Source organism: Spermophilus citellus, assembly GCF_964194105.1.
Source record: "Spermophilus citellus genome assembly, chromosome: 2".
Lineage (NCBI taxonomy): Eukaryota > Metazoa > Chordata > Mammalia > Rodentia > Sciuridae > Spermophilus > Spermophilus citellus.
In genome coordinates this window covers 14,295,032-14,322,027 of record NC_138183.1, presented here as the reverse complement: position 1 = coordinate 14,322,027, position 26,996 = coordinate 14,295,032, and the positions used below count along the sequence as shown (strand labels likewise).

The window sequence follows — 26,996 nt, the reverse complement described above, 5'->3', positions numbered from 1 at the left end:
AATATAAACACATCTCTCCACTCCAAAGCTGTTACTCTGACAAAAAAACTCATGCTGAAACCTCTGGACAGGTGAACTGACATGCAGAGTGTTTTGTTTAGAAGATACTGTAAAACAGGTAGGTATAATTTCCATCACTGAAAAGAAAGACTGCCCTTTGTAATTTAACGAGATGGCATCCTAATTTACTCATATTCTTCCTGATCTGGTGGTCAGAAGTCAGTTTCCCTTTCTGATCAACTCAAGATTGACTGGATGAATATGAAAAATTAACAGCAAAAAGTCCCTTAACAATGATGACCCACCAATAACCAATTGCAGTTAAGAGAACTGTATTATTGAAATATCACTCTCCCTTCCCCATAACCAAAACAGGACAAAATTCACTGATAAATAGCAAAAAGCATCAACAGAATACCAAATATTTTTAGAGATCTACTTTGTCAGTTTTCAAAGGAATAACAAAAAAAGTCAAGAGATCTCATTAAAAGTATTTAGACAGATCATAATTTGAGGATTCCAAACTACTTATTTTTCTTTTTTCTAAAAAATATTTATTTATTTATTTATTTTGGCGGACACAACATCTTTGTTGGTATATGGTGCTGAGGATCAAACCCAGGCCGCACGCATGCCAGACGAGCGCGCTACCGCTTGAGCCACATCCCCAGCCCCCAAACTACTTATTTTTCAAAGAAATATCCCAGACTTTAAAAGAAGAAAAATCATAAACAAAAATTAAAAAAAAATTCTTAAAAAGGTGAAGAGAAGTCACAATTTGGTTTCATTTTATTTGAAGCAGATTTTTAAATAAGACCATGACTACATCCATGGAAACTTTCTGAAAGAACAAAATTTTGTCTTACTGCAAAGATTAAAGCAGTTTCAGGAATCTGAAAAACACTCATTCTTTTATGACCACCTTTGCTTGCTCTTAATGTATTCCAAATTCCTGTTCCATATTGTACTTCAATGTAGAAACATAACGTTGGCAATAAAGTTCCATTAGATACTTCATGATAGTTCTGCTGGAGCAGGTTGGGGGACTCTCTGTTTTAGAAAATACAGATAGAGTCAAATGCTGCCTTAGAAGTTCTAGTTGAAACATGGTCCTCTGTATTAGACTCTTGAAGAAATCAATCAGCTCCCTCTACAGCTGTTGTAGCCACAGGTTTCACATAGTATGGACCTTCACTCAGGTAAGTTCTCAGTCTCAAATAATTTGGGTTCCCAAAGATTTCTGCAATTGTCTTGGAATTGGCAAGTGCTTTCACCAGTTCATATTTGGCATCCTTGGAAGCTTTATCATGCTCCACAGACCGGTCCACCAGATATTCTACAAAACCCGGACTGTTAAACATAAGTTTCTGAGCCCAGGGTTGGTTTGCAATGGCCTGAAATAGAAGACAGAAAAAAATACCTTTCTCTGGGCCTTGAAAAATTAAGTTTGTTAATGGGATGGAGTAGTATTTAGGAAGAAGTGTAGTAGAATGAACCTTTAAAATGTTACCTTTCAGATTTGGAGATTAAAATGAAGCAAATTATGTTACACATACTTACGAATACTGCAAAACAAACACCACTATTATACTATATGACTACAATGCACTAACAAGAAAATTTCAAAAATTACCTTTTCCTCCAAAGTAAATTACCTCCTGATAAACAAATGTAAGAAACCAATTCTAAATACCTGAAAGCTTAGTATACAAAGATGTTCATCACAGTGTGAAAGCTACAATATAAATGTGTAATAATGGAAGAATGATTAAGTAATTTATGTAGAAATAAAAGAAAACACCAAGACTGTTTACAGGGCTGGGGATGTGGCTCAAGTAGTAGCGCGCTCGCCTGGCATGCGTGTGGCCCGGGTTCGATCCTCAGCACCACATACCAACAAAGATGTTGTGTCCGCTGAGAACTAAAAAAAAATAAAAATATTAAAAATTCCCTCTCACTCTCTCCTCTCTCACTCTTTAAAAAAAAAAAAAAAAAAAAAAAAAAGACTGTTTACAAAGAATAGGCAAAAAGACATGGGTTGATGTGTTACATGACAAATGCAGATCCCAGTTATACACAAGGCATGATTACAACAGTGGAAAAACAAAAGCAAACTTAGAAGACTACCCTAAAAACATTCATACACATACCCAAAATATTTTTGAGAATGTTTATTATAGTACCACTTGTAACAGATGCTTTGGAATAATGCTTCATTTGGAGAATGATACATTGTGGATTTGTAATGAAACACTGACTTCTAATTTCCTCTTTTAAAATGTAAATACACACACACAGAAGCACTTTTTTTTTTTTTTTGTACTGGGGATTGAACCAGGGATGCGGTATCACTGAGTTGTATCCTCAGCCCCTTTTATTTTTTACTTTAGTTGCCTAGGCTGACCCTGAACTTGTGATTCCACTGCCTTAGCCTCCCAAGTAGCTGGGATTACAGGCATGCACCACTGTGCCCAGATCACTGATATAACATATTAAAGAGAAAAAGCAAACTGTAGAATGATATGACTAGTGTGATACCATTTACAAAATTTAAGAATATATAAAACACTATAATGTATTTTGTTTATATAGGCAACATGTAGTAGAAATATGAAATGACATACGGGCCTGGAAATCCTGAATTTGTGATCGTGATTACATCTAGGGAAGAAGGGGAATGAGATTGGGCAGAGGTAGTAAGGTATGACTGTTTGAAATACTTCAACCAAAATACATACATACATACATACTAAAACTAGATTGAAATACAACAATCAAACAACTTCATTTGATTTGAAAAATCTGTACTTCTCAGTATTTTCCAAATTTTAAATAAGCAACTTTTATGTTTATTAAAACTTCACCATTACATTTTAGTGAAGAACAAGTATTAAGCTTATAGTTTCTTTCTTTCAAACTTATTCTACAGACCAGCAGCATTAGCACAACCTGGAGCTTACTAGAAATTCAGGCTCTTAAGCTCCATCTCAGAACTACCATGCATCTACATTTCAACAAGATCCCTAAAGTTAATATTTAAGAAATACTGACCTAGATAACAATAACTAAGGATGAAAAGTGGACTTAAATAGCTATCCCAAAGAGAAAATTTTAAAAATTATCTCTACAGTCATGGCAAACTAAGTAGAGGAGGATAAGGTAGAATAGCAAAATCAAAATAAACTGATAATGAGATACCAATGGAGAAGCCAAATGCCCTTCTCATACAATGATTATAAGGGTGAAGTGGTCTCTAAAAGCAGATGTTCTTGAAGATGATAGGAATATCTGTGTCTTTCAAGACTCAGATCACAAAACACATCCTCAGGAAGCCTTCCCTCTCTAATCCCATCCTAGTTTAGGCCTAGTATGCTGTGTGAATCCCATTATAATAGGATTACCAAAGACATGACTACATTTCTATGAGCCCAGGCACCATGGCAAGTGCTGGGATTACAAAGACAAATCAGATATGGTCCTTCTCTTCACAAACTGCTTAATGGGGGAAGAGATTAAGTATGCAGAGACAGGTAATAAGTACCTTTACAATTACAAGAAACTTTTTTTTTTACTGCCTGGTTCTCTCAACAGACAAAAAGCTTCAAGAAACTTTTTTTTTTTTAGATGTTGATGGATCTTTATTTTGCTTATTTATATGTGGTGCTGAGAATCGAACCCAGGGCCTCACACATGGTAGAGCACTGAGCCACAACTTCAGTCCCAAGAAACTTTTAATCTATTTTATTCAGTGTTGTACCCCTCACACTTAGTAAAAGAAAAAGAGAGATATTTTCTGAATGAATGAATAAATGCAATGTATGAAAGCCAACATTAATGTTTTGTTTAAAATTTGCTTAAATTTTTTAAAATGTATTTAAAATTTAACACTGAGTTAATCATCAGTTTGGGCAAACTGTGCTAAAAAGATAACCTGAACTAGGTCTTAAAGAATAAATAAGAGGATAACAAGCAAAGTTAGGGAAGAGTGTCAGATACAGAAAGCACAGCAAAATACAGAGATTTGAAATAAGCAGGTCGGCATCCCTAGAGCATTAAGTGCCAAAAGAAGAATGTCAGAAAATAAGGCTCAGGAAGAAGCTGAGGGCTGGGTCAATTGAGTATGGTAGATAAGGAATTTGGAATTAATTCTGTGATCTCATAGCACCCTGTTCAAACTTCAAACAGAACCTAGCACATTTTTGTTTTGGGGGTGAGGGGGATTTAACCCCCCAGGGCCTCATACATGCCAGACAAGCACTCCACCATGGAGCCACATCCCTAGAAGCTAATACCTTTTACTGTTAATATCTTCCTCTTTGGTCTCTGAAGCAGCAGAGAGCAGAACCTGTGCTCTACACTGTGCATCCACAGGGCAAGGCACAGGATATGAATTCTAGGTAATCGTGGGTCAAATGAGCAGTCCCAGAAGGACAGATGGAGAAGAAAATACCTACCGTGAACACTTTTAAGGCAGCACAGTGTAGTTCAGGGAAGGGTTGATTACTGATACCACGAAAGAGGTCCAGTGAGTCACGGGATAAAGAGGAAAACCATGATTCTGTCATCCTCAGGAGATCATCAGTCTGCTGCTCCGGCTATAGGACAGAAAAGGAAAATTTCACAAGATTACTGTATCTGGAGAAAACCATGCATTTCAAAGCCAGAAAACCTGGGTTTACACATTCATTAATTTGCTGTGTGTTCTTAGTTTAGTCTGAAGCATTCATCTTCAAATCCAGCCCAGATTCTTCCCAGTTTGTTTGTTTGTTTATTTATTTTTAAGTTGTAGTTGGACACAATACCTTTATTTCACTTATTTATTTTTATACTGAGGGTCGAACCCAGGGTCTTGCACGTGTAAGGCGAGGGCTCTCCTGCTGAGCCACAACCCCAGCCCCATCTTCCCAGTTTTTGATGGATAGGATTCACCAATATCTATGGCCTATTTACTTCTGATATTGTATGATTCCACTTTAACTAAAAATGTTACTAGTCATATTATGAAGGTTCTCTTCTTTTACTAGAAGTGAGACAGACAACATTTACTTAGTCAGTGTTTACATTAACTAATGTTATGTTGACTTATACAGATAGATTTACTCTCCCAAACATATGACACTGTCCTTCATTAATTTCCCAGTCCACTTACTGGTAAATATAGAAGAGATGAAACTGCTTCCAAACATCTGATTTTTAGCTCTGTGGAGGCATTTTTTGCTTGATGTCCAATCCTCATGAGCAAGCGTTCAAAGCGAGTTCCTTTGAAGGTAACAATGAGATTTCGAATTTTTTTTAATATGGTAAAGTATACAAAACTTAAAATTTACCATTTTAACTATACATTTCATTGTCATTACAAGTACATTCATATTGTTGCAGAACTTTTCAACAACTCAGCTATAATTCTGTGCATATTAGCAATAATTCCCATTCCTCCCTACCCTCATCCCCTGATAACCACTATTCTTCTTTGTTTCTAAGAATTTGACTATTCTATGTACCTCATCTAAGCAGAATCTTATAGTATCTGCTTTCCATGCCTGGCCTATTTCATTAGCATAATGTCTTCCCACTTCCTTTGTGCTGTGACACATATCACATACTTTAATAAAGCTGAGTAAGATTCCACTGTAGACTTATTAACATTTTGTTCATTTTGTTTGCCCATTTATCCATCAATGAATATTGGGTTGCTTCTACTAGTTTGGGCTGCCATGAACATAGGTATACAAATCTGTTTAGGTCCTTGTTTTCAATACTTCTTAGAATATACTTAGAAGTAAAATTCTGGACCATACAGTACTTGGTTCATTTTTTTGTGGAACTTGCATATTATTTTCCACAGGGGTTGCAACATTTCACACTCCCATCAGTAAACAGGATTGTGCCTTTGCCACATCCTAACATCTGTTACTTTATAATTTTGTAATTTAAAAAAATTGATAGCATCCTAATGGATATGAAGTATACTTTCATACATTATGACCCCTACCAACCTAAATCACATAAAAATAGGCATCTAGTCAGAAACCAAATGACAGATCTAAAGCACACAATTATATGCAATGTAGCACATATAAGGCAAAGTGTATAGGATTGGAATCAAAGGACCTGGATTTGAGTAGCAGCTGCCCCAGTCTGTATGATCTTAGAAAATTTTCTTAACTTCTCTGAGTTTCAGCTACCTTATCTGTAAAATGAGAATGACAATGGTATGTTCTTTGCAGGACTGTAAAAGGATTATATGTCATAGGTACAAGCACTTAGACAAGTACATGCAGCAGGGATATTAGCTGCAATACATACGGCATATTAATGTTCAATATATACTTCAAAAGGGTTTTCATAACAGTGCTGCATATTTTATTTTTTGTGAAGAATTTGTTGTGCTGTTAAGATAATCACCGATGTGTCATAAAAGTATTTTCCTTAACATAAAAGCTTATAAGTATTTGTTTCCTTTCTGACATTACAAATAAAATTCATTAAATATTCACAACAATCCTGATAAGTCAATTGTTATGCCTTTTTTATAAATAAGGCCCAGAGAAGTGAGGTAAGTGATATTCAAAAAGCTAATGTTAATGCATGGGGTTGTGGCTCAGTAGTAGAGTACCTGACTAATACGTGTGAGGCACTGGGTTCAATCCTCAGTGCCATATTAAAAAAAATAAATAAATACATAAATAAAATAAAATTATTAAAAAAAAAGCTGTTAGTGTGGTCTTTGTATCATGAATACTATTCAAAGAAGACATACAGGAAAGAGTACTTGGTCCTAATTGGTTGGTAGAACACTGAACATTGAGAAGTAAGAAATAAAAGAGTTTTAGACTTTAAATTATGAGACTTTGAGAGATGAGTCCATAGTCATGGTGAAGACTACTACCAACAAAATTAGTTTCTACAATGCAATTAACCCACCAGCAAAAGAACTTGAGTTATTGCACCATTATGAAAAATAAGACACAACTAAAGAAAGTCAAGACAAGTTATACCAACCTGTTTTCTGTAAAACCTGTTTGCCTTCAACATTGGATCCCAAGATTCCAATTGTGTCTACAGCTACGCCAATCATGGTGGGGTCCTGACTTTCTGTCATTTCAAATACCTTTTCCACAAAGACAGGATAACGCTCACAGATCTGTTGAGGACTATCCATGATAGCCAGGTTTCCAAAAAATTTCACAAATCCTAAAGATATTTAGAAAAATACATCTTAATAAAAGAGTTAAACAGTACAAATTGTGGGCTCTATGTTTTCAAAGGAACAGTAATAAACTACAGGCCAGAAAGAGAAAGACTATAGAGTTGCCTGGAAACCTGAGACTATTCAGATATCCAAATGACTGGTGATATGTGGTCCTGAGAGAATAGAAACCTCAGGGTACCAATGGTGCAGAGGAAGAAGAACAAGGACAAACGGATTCAATTTGGAGTAAGGCAAGGTTAGAGTCATTATTGGGAAGACACTTTTAAATAAAATAAGGTAGTTACATAAGGAAGCAGTAAATCCCCAACTTCTGGGGAGTGCTAAGGATTAATTAATCAAGCCCTAAAACAGAATGGCTAGAGCAGATCCTGTATCATACAGATTCCAACTCACAGATGTGATCAATCTGTGATATATACTGTAAATGTTAGTATAATTATTTTTATTTACATTTCTTTTAATTGAGCTTCTAAAGAAAATAACCTTCATGCTTTAAAAAGCACTAATATTTCAAGAAAAGCAGTCAACAGTGCATGCATGGCTCTCAGAGCAATGGATTCTACCTACAAAGGGACTGTGGGTATCATTTTTTAAAATTAACTTTTTGAATTAACAAATTGCATTATGTATTAAGTGAACATATTTTGAATTACACATACATTACAGAATGACTAAATTGAACAAATTAACATCTTATCTAATACCCTTTTTTTTTAAATCTTTTTTTTTTTTTAAAGAGAGAGAGAGAGAATTTTTTTAATATTTATTTTTTAGTTCTCGGCGGACACAACATCTTTGTTGGTATGTGGTGCTGAGGATCGAACCCGGGCCGCACGCATGCCAGGCGAGCGCGCTACCACTTGAGCCACATCCCCAGCCCCTCTAATACCCTTTTTATGGTGAAAAATTTAAAATATATTCTTAATGATTTTAAAGAACATGATACATTGTTATCAACTAGTGTATATTTCTCCTAAATGAAATTGGTATTTTTTTTTAAACATCAAATTGTACACTTTATTTATTTTTATGTGGTACTGAAAGTTGAACCCAGTGCCTTGCACATGCCAGGCAAGCACTCTACTACTCAGCCACAACCCCAGTTCTGAAATCTGTATCTTTTGAAATTTGTTATCTATCCAACCCTGCCTCACCAACCCCTGTAATCACAATTCTATTCTCTACTTCTGTAAATTTGACTCCTTTAGTTCGTGTACTGTTGAGATCGTGTGGTATTATCTTTTTATGCCTTGCTTTTTCCACTTAACATAATGTTCTCTATCCATGTTGCTGAATCTAACAGGATTCTTTCTTTTTAAGGTTAAAGAGTAGTCTGTTGTGGATGTGATCCACATTTTCTTTCCTTTATTTTGTTCTGTGATGTGGGGATCAAAACCAGGGTCTCCTGCATGCTAAGCAAGTGCTCTTATCACAGAGCTATATTTATAACCTCTTATTTTCTTTATCTGTTATCTACTGGCAGTCACTTAGGTTGATCCCATATCTTGACTATTGTCAATGCTGCAAAGAACAAGGGAATGTAGGTATCTCTTCCACATATTGACTTTACATCCTTTGGATACATACCCAGTAAGATTGCCAGTTCATCTTCTAGTTCTCATTTTAGTGTTCTGAGGACACATACTGTTTCCCATTATGGTCATATACTAATTGGCATTCCCACCAACAGTGTGCAAGGGTTTCCTCTGCTCCCTGTCTTTGTCAACACTTGCTACCTTTCATCTTTTTAAATATAAGCCACTCTTAAATAGGTGTGAGATGATTTCTCACTGTGGTTCTATTTTGCATTTCCCTGATGACAAGTAATGTTGAACATTTTTTCATATACCTGACAGGCATTTTAAAAAAATTATTATATTTATATATATACATTTTTTTAGTTGTTTATGGACCATTTCCTTGCTACTAAATCATTTGCATTCCTTATATATTTTGGATACTCACCCCTTACCAGATACATGGCTTACAAACATCTCTCCCATTCCATAGGCTGCCTTTTCATTCTGTTGTTTCCTTGGCTATGCAAAAATCTTTTGGTTTGATACAATCCCATTTGTCTCTTTTAGCTTTTGTTGCTTGTACTTTTAAGGGGTCATGTTCAAAAACTCTTGGTCTAGAACAGTGTCATGGAGTTTTCTCCTATTTTTGTTTTGGCAGTTCCAGTTTCAAGTCTTAAATATTTAAGTCTTTAAAACAGTATGGGTTAATTTTTGCATATGGAGTGAAATACAAATCTAATTTCATTCTCTGCTTATATACATCTGGTGCCTTGACACCATTTATTGAGAAGGCTGTCCTTTCCTCATTGAATGTTCTTGGCATGTTTGTTGAAACTCAAATGGCCACAAATGCATGGTTTATTTCTGGATTCTATCTCACTTGTCTATGTGCCTGTTTCATGGCAGTACCATATTGTTTAGATTCTTATAACTTTGCAGTATATTTTGAAGTCAGGGAAGCATTGCTTTAAACTACTTTGGCTACATTGTGTTTCTATATGAATTTTAGGATTTTATCCCCCTAAAAACACCATTGGAATTTGGATAGAAATTATATTCAATCTGTAAATCGCTCTGGGTAATAGTATAGAAATTGAAACAATATCATTCTTTCTGATCCATATATCTGGGATATCACTCCATTTGTGTCTTTAATTTTCTTCACTAGTTATTTTACAGTTTTCAGAGTGCAGATCTTTCATCTTCTTAATGAAATTCATTCCTAATTTTATTTTATTTCTATGAACACTATCAAAATGGAATTATTCTATTTTCTAGTACTGGAGATTGAATCTAGAGCTTGAAGCATGCTAGGAAGTTTTCTGCAAATAAGCTACATCCCTATCCCATGAGAATATTTCCTTTTTCATATAGTTGCTAGAGTATGGAAATGCTACTGATTTTGTATGTTACTATTGTATTCTGCAACTTTGCTAAATTCATTCAGGCTTTTTTGGCAGAGTCTGTATTCTATATATAAGAACATGTGGGGCTGGGGATAGGGCTCAAGTAGTAGCACGCTCGCCTAGCATGCATGAGGCACTGAGTTTGATCCTCAGCACCACATAAAAATAAAATAATGTCTTCTTTTCAGATTTGGATACCTTTTATTTTTTTCTTTTACATAATTGTTCTAGTTAGGACTTCAAGTACTATGTTAAGCAGAAGTAGTACCAACACTTGTCTTGTTCCTGATCAAAGAGAAAAATTTTTAACTTTTCACTGTTGTGTAAGTTACTCCTTCTACACCTTTTAATAAGAGATTTATGAAAGAATGTTGAATGTGTCAAAATGCCTTTTCTGTTTCTACAAGCACAATCATATGAGTTTGCATCCTTCATCTGTTAATTTGTTGTACAACATTTATTGATTTGCATATTTAATCATCCTTGCATCTCTGGGATAAATCCTACTTGTGAATAATGATGCTGCTAAATTTGGTGGCCATGAGTATCCTCTAAAAGGAACTGGCTCAAAGTAAAATAATTCCTGGCCTCTTCTAGCCAATATAACTCAGAAGCAAAATATGCACTGTCACTTCCACAGGCACCACTATTTCTTACCTGGCAAATAGAAGCTAGAGAAAGGGTCAGAATCTGCCCCAACAATTATGTTAGAAATCTGGTCAATTACTCCTTCTTGAGCAAGGTATTGTCGTCCATGATGGGTATATGCTAGAGATGTCACCATCTCTATACAGGTGGCTCTATAAAGAAAGAACAAAAACAAGGAGTTTGTGCACATGAATAGGCTGATTTTAAAACTGTTTTCATACAGGTTATCTTAATCTTTTCACCAAATCTGAAAGGTTAATACCCTTGACTCTTCTTAGATAAGGACACAACACTTACAAGGTGAAAATGACATATTTGGAATATCACTTGTTGTTACAAGATAGAATTTATACTTAAATCTTGACTTTTTGACTTGAGGCCCACTATTGTTTCCACTATAACACAGTTGTTTCCTAAGAGATTTTTAGCTTTTATTTTGAAATGTCAAATACACACAAAAGTAAAGTGATTAGTACATTAAACTACCATGCATTCATAACCCTGATTTAATAACTATCAAGATTTTGCTTTACTTACTTCATCTTTCTTTCCCATTTTTTGCTGAACTATTTTAAAGATAATCCTAGTTATCGTGCCATTTACCCCTACACACTTCAGTATGCATCTGTAAAAAACATGAACACACCTGACTAGCACATCCTCACCAGTCAGCTCTCTCAGAAGCTGGGTTACCAATCCACTTGTGGTACAGTAGTTTAAAGATTCTGATGACACAGAAGAAATCTCCACAATTAGCTGGAAAAAAAAAAAAAAAAAGACAGAAAATGGAAAAACGTCAAAACAGCCACAAGCCTATTAGGTCTCATTTTAAATTAAATGCAGAACTGGGTACTTTATATGATTTGAGTTTTTAAAACTCCATTAATTTGTCCCTAGGAAAACTTCACTGAACACATAAGAAATCACTATGGCACCAAAATATTCCACTATATCTGTGTGTATCCGCACCCCCTTATCATCAATCTTGGCATAAAAGCCTAAATTAGCAAAAATAAGCAGATTATTTAAAACATTCATTCATGAGCTAGGAATGTAGCTTAATGGTAGAGCACTTGCATGGCAGTATGAAGAACTGAGTTTGATCCCCAGCACCTCAAAGGAAAAAATAGTTCATCAATTCAGTTACTTCTTCATTTAACAAGTGTGCCCTAAGGGCTTACTGAGAGAAAAATGACACTGAAGACTTTGAGAAGTGACAGAAACAGATATAAATTTTTTTTTTTTTAATGGCTGTGTTTGGTTTTAACTGTCTTTGCTAAGTGTTTAAGATGAAGCAGTCAATCTGACTTTTGTTTCTGTCTATTGTTAACAGTCAGCTGAATTTTTTATTTATTTATTTATTTTTTTTAGTGAGGGGGGGAAAGAGAGAGAGAGAGAGAGAGAGAGAGAGAGAGAGAGAGAATTTTAATGTTTATTTTTAGATTTTGGCGGACACAACATCTTTGTTGGTATGTGGTGCTAAGGATCGAACCCGGGCCGCATGCATGCCAGGCAAGCGCGCTACCGCTTGAGCCACATCCCCAGCCCCAGATATAAATTTTTAAAAGATCTTTTTTTTTTTTTTTTTTTGGTGCTGGTGGGGTGTACCAGAGAATGAACCCAGGGGCACTCAGCCACTGACCTGCATTCCCAGCCCTATTTTGTATTTTATATAGAGAAAGGATTTCACTAAGCTGCTTAGCTCCTTGCTGTTGCTGAGGCTGGCTCTGAACTCGAAATCCTCATGTCTCAGCTTCCTGAGCTGCTGGGATTACAGGCATGCACCACTGCATGGGCTAAAAGATTATTCTTATATACACTTCAAAACATCTTGCTATACATGATAAGTACATACAACTACATGTCAATTAAAAAACAGCATTCTGACTGCATGTAAGATAGATGAGAGATGAATGACAATAACAGATGAGGTAAGCTGCAGTGCTAAATTATCATAGGGTAGGGTGTGGGGATATACCAATGAAGAGAAATACACAAGTTTAGGTAAAACCAACACATAAGGCCTTATAAGAATGAACTCAAGGTCTAATACACAACTCTGTAAACTTTGGGGCAGGGCCAGTTTGTTACTGCTGTATTTTACTACAGCCATGGGGTAGATCAGGATTCAATTTGAGCATGAGTATGAGGGGCCTGGAATATGTCCACTGGGGCAATAGTTAGTGAGCAGTTGGATGTGAAGATCTTACTTCAAAAGAAAGGCCTGGGATGGAAATTTACATTTGAGTCATCATCACATAGGTGGGAACTGAAATCACAAGATAAATCAAACTAAGCTGTAGTCCCAGCATTTAGGAAGCTGAGGTGGGATGATCCCTAGAAACCAGGAGTTTGAGGCTAAACGGGGCAACGAAGCGAGGCTGTTATCAAAACAAAAAACAAAAAAACACCAACAACAACCTAGAAATGAGTACAGGGTACAATAAAATCTGGGGTTGAGACTTTGCCTTCATGAATGCAAACAATTAAAGCTTCTTGGAGAATAAAGAACTGGGAGATTAAGAAGAAATAGAGATGCAAAAGGAAAACCAGAGTAGTGTGGTATCAGGGCATGTAAAGTAAGAAAGTTTTGTAAAGAAGGAATTAAGATTGTACAGGGTTCCATTTTGAGTATGCAGCCTATTAAGTTTGTCTTTAGGTCAATTACTCCTTTGTTGAGCCTGGTGGTGCAGGCTTGTAATCCCAGTGATTTGAGTGGCTAACACAAGAGGACTGCGAGTTCAAAACCAGCCTCAGCAATTTAGCAAGGCACTAAGCAACTCAGTGAGACCCTGTCTCTAAATAAAATACAAAAAAGGGCTGGAGATATGGCTCAGTGGTTAAGTGCCCCTGGATTCAATCCCCGGTACCGCCCTCCCAAAAGTACTCCTTTACTAGTGAGATAATATTTCAGACCAGTTTCAATGCTATCTCCTCTAATAGAGTAATTATACTACACCATTTTTTGTATGACTCTCCCACACACCAGCTGGGAATTAATCCCTATATTCCTAGCACCTTGGAATAGGGCCTAACACAGATTATATATCCAATAAACACACATTAAATGAACCATCTTGCCTTCCATTTCAAGTTTACTATATTTTGCTTTGTAAATGTCCCATAGTTTTTAGTCTTACCTCATACACCCTGTATCGAACAATATCATTTGTTTTCATTACATTTTTCAAATCATCCAGTAGATTGCTTTCAAATAAAGCCTCAAGTCCAGCTTGAGTTAGTGATATTCTTGACAGGGATTTGATAGCCTTACAAGGAAAGAAAATATCTCTTAAGTCACAAAAATACAAAATATTTATATCTACTTCTTGACACTGATGTGAAAATCAGTGCACAAAATGTACTTGCCCAATGAGCAGTCATTACATTTTAGCTATTGTTATTTGTAAATAACTGGAAAAGATCAAGTAACCCAATGTAAACCCAATAATGTAAATATATGTATCACAGAAAAGAAAAGGAGTTCACTACTATGTATTTGATAACCATTTATTTATCTGATACCAGCTACATGAGGCTATAAATTCAGTTCCATCAATCATCAATTTTAACCCTTCACCTCTCAATTCATAAGGCCTTTTTTGACTTTAAGTCACTAATGTCTCTACATGTTAGTTGATGTGTTCTAGTAAACTCACCGCTTTAGCTACAGATAGATTCTCTCCACCAATGCAATACACAATTTGTCTTAGTAGATCAGCATTATTTAGAATCTCAGTAACAGCATCAGAATTTTCAACAATTCTTCCAATCTGAGAGGAAAAAAAAAAAAAACAGAAATACTCTTTCAAGGTATAGTAACGTGAATAAATGACAGTCTAATTTCCTTAGTGTGTAATTATTTTAGAAGTTACAGCTATAGGACAGGTCACTAAAAATTCATAATGACCCAAATTCATTAAAATGGTGTAGTAATATATTTAGCACCTTTTTTTTTTTAAAAAAAAAATATTTTTTAGTTGTCAATAGACCTTTATTTTATTTATTTATATGTGGTGCTGAGAATCAAACTCAGTGCCTCACACAAGCTAGGCAAGTGCTCTACCACTGGAGCCACCACCCCAGCCCCCACCATCTTTAGCACCTTTAAATGAAAAGGAAAAAAACGAACAAGACACCATGGGTACAGAGCATTGATAAGTTAGTGAATGTAAACAACTCCTATCAATTTTTAGTTGCACTGACTTTGGACAAATTAAATAACTTTTGAGCCTAATATCTTACTTGAAAAGTGGAAATAATGACACTTAATTCCAGGGTAGTTTTGAAGATTAAATGAGACTAAATAGGCAAAGTACCTACTGTGGTGTCTGGCACATACATGGTCAATGAATAAATTGATATCATCTCCCTTTTTTATTGAATAACACCTTAGAGAAGAAAAGGAAGAGCAGTAGAGTATTAACTAGACAACTGCTTAGTTCCTAACATTTCAATAACATAATCTTTAGCAGAAGCTCTTTATTCATATAGTAGGATTTTCTGGTTACCAAGATGGTAAGAGTTACTGTCTTAATTTTTTGGCTTACTGACCTTTAGGATAGCACTTATTTCATGTCACTACAATGTTAGGCAGAGCAGCTATTTAAACACCCAAGGATCTTTTTCTCTAGACTAGAAGCCTCTTATAAAAAAACAAAACAAACAAACAAAAACCCACGATAGATTTATGTGATAACTCCAACAGCACATGGCACAATGCCTGGCATGTCAAAGGAATTCAGTCATTATTTGGTGAGTGAATGATTAAGATAGTACTAAGTGAATCTTTTTTACTTCAGCTTCTATTTCTCAGGTTATAATTCATTAGGCACAACAGAATAGACTAGACATACCCTAGGAATACAGAGAGATTAAAACCCAGCATAGAACCTGCCCCAGAGAAGTTGGTTAATGTTGGTTCTTCTTATATAGTAAAGTTTCATACCTGGGACAGAGTGAGAATTTTAACAGAATCATCAGGGTGATTAAGTCCCCTTTGTAGGTCAACCTTGAGGTTCCTAGCCACGTGAACTGGTTCCACAGCTTGAAGCAATCTCTCCAGAATGGATACACACAAAGTAGTCTGTTCCCTAAAGGAGACACCATAGATCTCATTAGTTCATGTCCTGCCAGATTGGAAGCAACAGGCTAATAATAGTGAAGCTTGGCTCACTAATTTGTGCCATAAATACGTTTTTTTTTTTTTTTTTTTTTTAAATAGCAACTTCTATTTGCTCATTGAACATTTAGTAAGTACCTGTTATCTGCTTTGCATGTTTTGGGGCTACAACAAGGATTACGATATATTATTTAGTCTAAAGAAGTTCAGTCTAATGGAATATACAGAAAAATAAAAGGCAACTACAATCCAGGTAGATAAATGACATAACCTAGGACTAGAAGCTATGGGAGCTTTAAGAACACAAAGTATAGGGAAGGCTTCCCAGTTGGGTGACACCTGAACTAAGTTAAAAAAAAAAAAAAGTAGGAATGATCTAGAAGAAAGGTACTCTTAAGAAGAGGGAGTAGATGGAACTGCGGTTTTGGCTCAGCGGTAGAGTACTTGCCTAGCACATGTGAGATGCTGGGTTTGATCCTCAGCACCACATAATATAAATAAATAAAATCAAGGTATTGTGTCCATCTACAACTAAAACTATTAAAAAAAAGAAGAAGAAGAAGAGGGAGTAGAAGCACACGAGAAACAGAGGAAGAAAACACCTTGTTATACTTTCAAGGAACCACATGGGGCTTGGTATGACTAGGGTCAAAATAGGGAACAGATGTGGAGAAGGCAAAAGAGTGACATGAATAGCAAGAAATGAAACTGGAGAGATGCACAGAAGCCAGATTCTCAGAGATCCAGACTTTTTCCAGAAAAGCAATGGTAAGTCATGAGATGGCTTTGACAGAGAAGTAACAATGAGATCTAACTTATAGAAATCACCCTGGGCCTGGGTGGCTCAGTTGTACAGCATGTACTTAGCATGTACAAGGTCCTGGATTCAATCACCAGAAGAGATTAGAAATGAAAAACAAAACAAAAAACCCAAAATCCTTCATCCGCATTAAAGAAAGAATTTTCAACATGAAGGCAGTTCATGTGGGAGGTGATAAAGAAGTGGATCAGGGAAATAGCAGTGGAGATAGAAGAGGGGGGAAAGATACAAAAGGAAAAGATCCTGTTTCAAGATCAATTTTCTGTCTTTTAATAAACAATATAAATAATGGGCCAACATATTGCTAATAGGAGACTACAATTAAACTAGTATAACTTTTCTACATGACAACTAAGGAATACAAATCAAAAGTCTTAAAAATACATACACTTCCTTTAACTTAGGGATTCTACCTTGCATAACTGGGTCTAAAGGAGTACTTAAGAATGTTTTCATAGCTAAGAAAATTAAAAATATGCTTAGATGAAAACCTACATATTAATTCTCAAAGCAGTAGAAACAACCCAAACGTTGATAATGGATAAATACAGTGTGGTATAGCCATACAATATTCCATTTACCAATAAAATGGGAGGAAGTACTCATAATGCTATAATATGAACAAACCTTCAAGTATTATGTGCTAAAACAGACACAAAAAGCTTTTTTTTTTTTTTGGCGTGAGCCACATCTCCAGCCCTTTTTGTATTTTATTCTAAATAAAATACCCTATCTCTAAGATAGGGTATCACTGAGTTGCTTACTGCCTTGTTTTGCTGAGCCTGGCTTTGAACTTGATTAGCAATAATCGCGCCTCGGATAAACCTCATTGGCTACGATACTGCCACTGCGCAAAGCTTGGCTTTGAACTTGAGATCCTCCTCCCTCAGCCTCTGAGCCATTGGGAGTGCATGTGCCACTACACCCGGTAAAAGGCTTCTTTTGATGATAGGATTCTATTTACATAAAATGTTCAGAATAGACAAAACAATAGAAACAGAAAATAGGTTCCTGGTTGCCTGAAGGACAAGAATACAAGAGAAATGGGGAGTAACTACTTCTAGATTTGGGCTTCTTCTCCTTTAAAAAAATTGCTGACAAATTGGGAGGCTGAGATAGGAGGATCACTTAAGCCCAGAAAGAGTTCAAGGTCAGCCTAGGCAATATAGCAAGAATCCATCTCATTAAAAAAAAAGTTGTGATTACATATAAGATAAAATTCAACAATTCACCATTTTAACAATTTCTAACATACAGTTCTGTGGCAGTAAGTATAATTACACATTGTTTTTGCAACTATTACCATCATCCATCTCCGGATTATTTTTTTTATCTTCCCAACCTGAAACACTGTACCCACTGAACATTTTCCATCCTTTCTTCTCCCAGTCCTTTGAAACTACAGTCTTACTTTCTGTGTCTCTAAATTTATGTATTCTAGAGATTTCACATAAATGGAATCACACAAGATTGGTCCTTTTGTGTCCGCTTATTTCACTTAGTAGAAAGCCTTCAAAGTTCTTCTGTCAGAAATTCCTTCCTTTTGAAGGCTGCACATAAATACCCCTTTGTATTTATCTGCCACATTTTGGTTGGCCTTTCATCCTTTTTTTTACTTTAGCAATCTAGCAGATGTACAGTAAAATCTCACTGTGGTTTTAACTTGTATTTCCCTAATGACTAATAATGACATGACTCTTCATTTGCATATTTGCCATCCATACTTCTTCCTAATTTTGCCCAATTTTTGAGTATTTCATCTACTGCTATTGAATTTTTAATGCTTTATATATATCCTGAGTGTCATTCACCAGATATAGTCTTAGCAAAGACCTTTTATTTCCTCCACTGTCTTGTCTTTTCATTCTCTTTAACTGTGACCTTTGAAGAGCAAAATGTTTAATTCTGATGAATTCCAATTTATTCTTTTCTCTACCTGCAGTAGTAGGGATTAAAAGGGCCTCAAGCATGTTGGTGAGAGCACTACCTTTTTAAATTTTTGAGACATGGTCTAAATTGCCCAGATTGGCCTTGAATTTGCGATCCTCCTGCTTCAGCTTCTTGAGTATCTGGGATTACAGGTGTGTGCCACTGTGCCTGGCTTTGTTCTTCTGGTATCTTCTTGAAGAAATCCATTAAACTCAAGGTCACAAAAAGTTTTTCATATACTTTCTTGTAGAACTTTTAGAGTTTCAGGTTTTATTTTTAGGCCTATCATCTACTCTCCTACACTGCGGACAGGAATATAAAACGGTATAACCGCTTTGGAAAACAATTTGGCAGTTTCTTAAAAAGTTAAATATATATCTTCTACACACTATCCAACCATTCCATTCCTGGCAAAGACTTGTACATGAATGTTCACAGCAGTGTTATTTATAATATCCCCAAACCAAAAACAACTCAACGTTCATCAACAAGGGATGGAAATCTCAACTTGGGTACACTCATATTGTGGACTACTACTTCCCAGTAAAAGGGATAAATTACTCATTCATGCCACATGTATAAATCTCAAAATAATTACACTGTGCAAAAAGATATCAAACAAGACTACATACTAGGGCCGGGGCTGTGGCTCAGTGGTGGAACGCTCGCCTAGCATGTGTGAGGCACTGGGTTCAATCCTCGGCACCACATAAAAATAAAATATATTGTGTTCACCTAAAAAACTAAAAAATAAATATTACAAAAAAAAAAAAAAGACTACATACTACACGACTCCTGTAAATAAAACACCTTTTCTTCCACATTACCAAAATTCCAGCAAACTCATCCATAATGATGGAAAGTAGATCAGTGGTTGCCTGCCTGAGGTGGGGAGAGATTACCAAGGGGAATAAAGAAACTTCTGGGAGTGAAAGATATCTTCACTATCTTGATTGTGGTGATGGTTTCAAGTTTTATATCAAAACTTGTCAAATTCTACATTTTATTATATGCAGGTTCATTGTATGTAAATTATTCCTCAATAAAGCTGTTTTTAAAAAAGCAGTGTTAAGTTAAACTGCATAGTGTGTCAATTTCAGGTCACATGGGGCCCTCTGGTACCCAAAACCAAAGAGTTAATAACTTATAATCAGTCTTGTTTGACATCCATTTTATAAAGCAGTGATCTTAGGACTTAATTTCACTCACAAAAATACCTGTCAAGATTCTAGGATTAGCGGGGAAGGGAGGGGAGGATGGGAATGGGAAAGAGTAGAATGAATTGGACATAAATTTCCTATGTTTATGTTTGAATATATAACAAGTATAATTCTACATCATGTGCAAACACAAAAATGGGAAGTTATATTCCACCTCCATATGTCAAAATACATTCTGTCATGTGTAACTAAAAAGAATAAAAAAATTAAAAACCAAAAAGATTCAAGGTTTACATCTACAAGATCATACAACCTGAACCAATGTTCAGGATAATAGCAATGTATTTGGAGACTGCCAATATATTATCCAGAAAAGAATTATTCCCATAAACTGCAATTGGTATCTATTGTGTAACCAGTTCTGAACTGTTCTTAAAATTTCCATTAAAATTATTTCCTAAAATACTAGTCTATCATTCAAGGACTGTCTTCCCCATGGACATTATTCCTTAAACTCTCTGTCTTTTCAGTTTCAGCTGCTTCTCTATTGCCAACTTGTGGCATAATCTTTGAAAATCTCTTCATCTATAATATGAAGAAGTTAGCCTAGGGGCCCCTCTCTAAACTCTATTAACCTCACTTTGTATCAGGTTTACATACAGTATTGTATGTTGAGCCACAGATGAACAAAATATGACCTCTGCCTTAAAAATACTTACAAACTAGAAACACATACGTGGAGAAACATAACAAAGCAATTATATCAAGTGTCATTAACAGAAATGAAGTTGCCCTTTAGGATATCTTGAGTAACTGAGACTTTCTGGTAGGATGGCATTTTCGCTGGGCCTTAAGCAGCTGACAGAATCTGTAGAGAGGAGACGGTGTTTTAGTCAGAAGGATTGGATGAATTAAGTTAGAAAAGTGCAAGTCATGCTCTAGGAACATTAATGCCACATGGTAGATGGAACAGATGAAATATAGGTGGAATGAAAGAAAAAGATAAGACTGGAAAAGTAGGATGGAAATATATTATCCAGATGGTAGGATGGCATTTTCACTGGGCCTTAAAAGCTGACAAAATCTGTAGAGAGGAGACAGTGTTTCAGTCAGAAGGATTGAATGAATTAAGTTAGAAAAGTGCAAGTCATGCTCTAGGAACATTAATGCCACACGGTAGGTGGAACAGATGAAATGTAAGTGGAATGAAAAAAAGAGATAAGACTGGAAAAGTAGGATGGAAATATACTGTGAAAGGATCCAAATATCAGACTAAGAAATCATGATTTCAAACTGTAGGCAAGGGAAACCATGGAAAACATATGAGCTGACCTGAGAAGTTCCCTGTGCCTACAGGTTGGGAAGGAATAGTTAGAAAAGAAAACAAGAGGTAATGAGGATCAAGACTAATAGACCTATTGTATCTACAACAGACCTAGCAAGAGGGAGAGAATGAGCTTCGAAGAGAGAAAAAGGAGATTATTTCATAGGTAGAACTGAATAATGGAAACTAATGGATTTAATAAAGGGAGAAATCAAAGTCAAAGCCAAGAAAGCCCTCTGAAATCACCCAAAGTTATCCAGCAGTTCATTAACTTTTCAAGTAGAAAGATCACTTTTAAATCCTGTATCACATCTTAAAACTCCTTTCAATGATAAAATTATCCGTGTTTTTAATTGCAATTGGCATCTATTAAATGTGTACTAAATCAAAAGTAAAAGTTGCAGTTCTAATATTTTAACTTCTACTTCCATATTAGAAGTTTCTATTGTATCTCTGCTATTGACATTCCCATGTTATACAAGGTAAGCAAGTGTGTGGTAGGGTCTAAATTATTTTTTAAAATTACAAACAATGAGATCATAACTTTTGCTATTTTTTTTTCTCAATGGACTTATTATGAGAGGTCTTTCTATATCCACACCTACAGTCCATCTTCTCTGACTTCCATGTTGCAAAGCAAGAATCTTAGCACTTAATTTCACCACAAATAATTTTAAATAACTGCATAGTGTTACACGGCAATACCATATAATTAATTTATATTCCATTTTAATGAATATTTGGGTTGTTTCTGGGTTTTCTGCTATTACACACTACCTGTTATGAATATTCCCTGGACATATAACACATTTTATGCAAACATACCTGAAATCCTATAACACAAATGACTCAAAATGTGTGAAATTAAAATGGTGGTTACCAGATCAGGATCCTTTTTTCAAAAAAAAAAAATATATATATATTTTTAGTTGCAATTAGACATAACTATTTTATTTATTTATTTTTAAAATGTGGTGCTGAGGATCGAACCCAATGTCTCACTCATGCTAAGCAAGCGTTCTACCGCTGAGTCACAAACCCAGCACTGGACAGGATCCTTTTTTAAGAGAAGACAAGAATTCGTACACATGGTTGTGGAGTTTTTGTAGGTGGAGGACCTTGTTTTTTTCCTCCAATTCCTACTTCACGGATAAGGGAACGAGGCCAGACGACTGGAGAAAACACACCCAGGGGCTGGACTTGAGTCCCATCTCTCGCCTTCAAGCCCAAGATCCTTTCCTCTCTCCAATTTCGGCTAATTTCTGCTTCCCCAACATGGAAAGTCACTCTCCTCGCCTCCACCCACCCATCTGCATACTTGGGGGTGCTCACTCCGGGATTCTCTCACCCATGGTTCTCGTTAAGCAGGGAGAAAAGCGGGCCCAGGCGCAGCTCCGCAGCTTGCTCTCGAAGCTCGTTAAGAGGCACCGCCTGTATCACCGATTGCAGCGCACGCAGCTCCTCCAGGGGCGCTTCCAACCGAGCCACCTCCCTCAGCAGCGCCAGCGCCTGCGCCGCCATCTTGCCGGCTCCTGCCCGCCGGGCCAGCAGGTTCCCGAGGCGCTTCTCCAAGCCTCGCGAGATGGGTTGAACGCAGGCTCCTTTTCGGTCTGCCAAGTCTCGCGAGACTCCTGGAACGTCTCAGGTTGCCAGTGATCTAGCGCCTCGGTCTGACGTCACGAGGAACTGTACTCAGTGACTCCTCCCCCTTTTCCCAGCAGCTTGGTGAACAGGGGGAGTGGAACCCTCGTAGGATGCCCAGCCAGCGGAGCCGAGAGGATGAGGGCCTGTCGGCAGTCAGACGGCCTGGAGATGGCCTCCCCGCCAACAGACCAGACCTTTGGCACTGGAAAGAGCCGCCTTTGTGGAGGCCTCCCGGCTTTGGGCCTTGGGGGAACTTAGATCCTGGGCCACACGCCTGTCTGGAGGAGGCGGAGGGTTCTGCCTCGGAAGGCAAGATGAAAATTCTCGAGAAGCTGGACGAAGGCGTGAGTAATACGATCGTGGGGCGCCTTTTTGGTGTCGCCGAGTCAACAGTACTCGTGATGGAGAAAAACACGAGGGCTGTTTGGGCCGGCATGGAGAGTGTTTTGCCCGACTGCTCCAAGATTCCCGTGAGATAGACCCCAAGAAGACGGAGACCTCGGTAGCCTTTTGAGAGGAGGGGCAGAGCACAGAAGGCGGCCTCTTGACTGCAACGGCCTCTGCACCCAGGCCAAACGCATCTGTATTGCATGTGGTGGAAACCAGTGGTCAGGGCAGTTCAGATATGTTTCCTGCGAGCCAGGAATGGTTTGAGAAGTTTAAAAATAAATACTGTGAAATATAAAGTTGATGGGGGAAGGAAGAACCGTTAAATCCTGAGTTGGCACCCAAACAGTCCAAGCAATTGGAGCGACTCATCAGAGAGAGAAGCAGTGTGCCTCAGCAGGTCCTCAATACCAAGGAGATGAGCCCAGTTTGGAAACGCATGCCTTCCCATACTTTTAAGGAAATAGACAATAATCTGGAAAGCTTAGAGGAAACTTAAGGACAGGATTTCCTTCATTTTGTGTGTCAGTGTCTCCCGTGACAAAATGATGAATACATTGCTGCTTCACAAAGACCTTAATCCCACTTTTCTTTTGGAAAAAGATTTTTTACAATAACTTCTTTTTGGATTGGTTTTTATAATTAGATTATCCATGAAACCTAAGGTGCGTTTAACAGAAAAAAAAAAAAAAAAAAAAGCACAAAAAACTTGAATTCAGAGTGTTGCCAGTTGTGGAAAAAAGTCCTGGTTACCCGGACTCATTATTTGCTCATTATTTGATGTTATTGGGTTTCTTTCCTTGGAAGACACCAGCTTTCTCCAGCCCTTGAATCATGGTATAACTGAGGTATTACATCAACCATATGTTTGACCACCTTGCTGACTGCATTGACAAAAAGCTTACTTTAAAAGAAACATGACAACATTGCCACATTATGAAGTAGTGGTAAAAGAAGTGATGAATGATATAAAAACAGCCGTTTTTAATAAGGCTTAGTGGAAAGATTGGAAGGATGTTCGTTGAATGCGTATGCATGTTTCCCCAGAGCTAATGAAGAAGTTGAAAAAAAATCCGTCTGCATTAATATAAAGGAAAGTGAAAATAATGAATTACTAAAGTTCCAATCTTTGGGAATAATTTAGAGTCTATATCCATAGATGATGAAGAAGACCAGTCCCCAACTAGAGGTAAAGATAAATCTAAAGAAATTGCTGTCTTAAATGATGCCTCAGATTTCATTGATTCTACAGTTGATACAAATCCTTTCTTGGATTGAAGTTTGACATTTAAAAAAGATTTCAGAGCTGGTTGCCATTGCGCATGTCTGTAATCCCAGCAGCTGGGGAGGTTGAGGCAAGAGGATTGTGAGTTCAAAGCCAGCTCCAGCAAAAGCGAAGCACTAAGCAACTCAGTGAGACCCTGTCTCTAAATAAAATACAAAAAAGGGCTGGGGATGTGGCTCAGTGGTCCAGTGCCCTGAGTTAATCCCAATGCAATCCCCCCAAAAAGATTACAGTAAATTGCTGTTATGTCTATAGAGAGGTGCAAAAGAAACTTAAAGGAACTGAAGGAAGAAATAAACAATAAAGGAAGTGATAAGGGAGAAATAAACGAAGTAAATGATAGGGATGCGTGTAGTATCTGTGTTGCAGGGGAAGACTGAGTCTTACTCAAAGTCAGCCTGAATCAATTCCGTAGGGAGGAGGAGAAGGAAAGAGAAAAGGTATAGAATAAAAAGCTTCCTGGCAGTGGCACTAAGACTTGATAATAGCTGAAAAAACTGTCAAAGCTATAATTGGAGTTCTAAAATCTAACCTTGGAATTGAATTTGGAATGAGTAGAGGTGTCTGAGTTGAAGGACAGAGTGGATCCAGAGGTTGCTTCTTCCAAATAACACTTCATCTTATTATTATTCTCTCATTACCTCAATATCACCTTCATCACTACTATCATCTTTGTAATCACCAGACACATCTGTAACACTTAGTCATTCAACAGATATTGAGTGGAAATTCTGTATAGAGTCCTGTTCTAAACTTGGGACATCAACTCAGGAAATATCTGAGGTAAATGGTCATTAACAGTACTCATTCTTATGGATGATTAGTATGAGAGATCATGGCCCCAGTTTATTTTAGAGGGCTTAAAATACAAAGGTTTTCTTAGGACCATTCAGCCTCTAACCATATATGTTAAAATTTTCAGTTACAACAGGTGTTGGTGGTTGACATGAGACTGTTTCTTTTTGAAATGGTGACATGATCATACATTTTATAAAGCACTTAACATTAATCTGTTAATCCTTACTCCAGACATATGAAGGAAGTTATTAGCCTTCCATTTATCAAAAACCTCCCTTCAAACCCAGAGAGGTTAAGAAACTTGCTTGAGTCTGCACAGCTAATGTAAACAACAGGATTAGGATTACAAATGATTAACTACTTTGTCAGACATTTTCATAAGTCTATCAGGCCTTTAAGAATTTGTAGTTGTTTGATCCTCAGCACCACATAAAAATAAGATAAATAAAGGTATTAATATTAAAAAAAATAAAAGAATTTGTAGTCTTAGCCAGGCATGCTGGTGCATACCTGTAATCCCAGTGGCTCAGTTTGGGAGGCTGAGACAGGAGGATCTCAAGTTCAAAGCCAGCCTCAGCAAGTTAGCAAGACCCTGTCTCAAAAAATAAAGAGAGTGGCTGGGGTTGTGGCTCAGCAGTAGAGTGCTCGCCTCGCACATGCGAAACCCTGGGTTCAATCCTCAGCACCACATAAAAATAAATAAGTGAAATAAAGGTATTGTGACCAACTACAACTAAAAAATAAATGTAAAAATAAATAAAAAGAGCTGGGAATGTGGCTCAGTGGTAAGTGCTCCTGGGTTAAATTCCCAGTAGCCCCAGAAAAGGAAATTGTAGTCTCCACAAGTGAGACAGATGAACAGGTGATGAGAATAAACAGGGAAGCTATGAACTGCAAATCTGCAAACAAGATTTTGTTGTTTTCCTTCCATTTTGAAAATTTTTTCAATTGTTTTTCAGTGTTTCCTGTTTTGTGTAAGAAACTATTTACATACAATAGAATTCACCTGTTGAAGTGTCCAGTTGAATTTTTTTCATACCTGTGTAACTGCCACCAGAACAATTAAGATGTAAAATGGTTCCCTGAAACAGTTTACCTGTGCACTAAAGCTTTTCCTCTGTGCTAACTTGCCATCATTTTAAAACTGGGATATTTCACATTGAAAAGCTGCAAAGAGAAAATAGCATATGAAAATGTGTATAGTAAAGGATATAAATATGAAGGCATTATAATAAAAAGGCATATTAAAAATTTGGAAACTGTAATAGCAGTGGACTCTGCATTCCCAAGGGACAACAGTCAGCCCTTGGCTTGCTGGTTTTATGTGCCACTCTCCAAAACAAGCGTAGTGTATCTTTAGAAGAGGACTGAGATTAACTCTGAGAAAGGCTCCCAGGGCAGTTGGCCTGGGAAAAGGAATGAGTTTATTAGGAAGTGAAGAAGTGGGCAAGAGTATTCTAAGCCAAAGAGAATTAGGGGAGATCCTCGGAGGAGGGGGCAGTATGGGGGCCACATTGTGTAAGAGTTACATTCTGTGCTTCCCTTGTTTATAGGTAGTTTGAAGCTCTTTAGAGAAGTGTTTTGTGTATGTGTTTTAGTGTTTGTGTGCTGTGGTTTCTGAAAGTTTATGTCTTTATCTGTATATTTCTGGGGACATGCCTTTTTGTTTGTTGGAATGGAAAGAGAAAATAGCATATATTTTTGCAAGAGTTATAGGTCTGAGTGCTTAGGTTGTAAGTT

General features: G+C 36.8%; 1 protein-coding gene across 1 annotated transcript; it reads right to left on the bottom strand.

Moving 5' to 3' along the window:
• Positions 1–680: 680 nt before the first annotated feature.
• Positions 681–22,715, bottom strand: PSMD5 (proteasome 26S subunit, non-ATPase 5). The gene is made up of 10 exons (XM_081266237.1): positions 22,491–22,715; positions 15,736–15,880; positions 14,447–14,560; positions 13,928–14,056; positions 11,434–11,543; positions 10,797–10,939; positions 7,003–7,194; positions 5,150–5,259; positions 4,455–4,595; positions 681–1,394 (listed from the first exon to the last, which is right to left on the bottom strand). The coding sequence occupies exons 1-10, from the start codon at positions 22,661–22,663 to the stop codon at positions 1,137–1,139; spliced, it is 1,515 nt and encodes a 504-aa protein (XP_081122363.1). The 5' UTR covers positions 22,664–22,715; the 3' UTR covers positions 681–1,136.
• Positions 22,716–26,996: the final 4,281 nt, after the last annotated feature.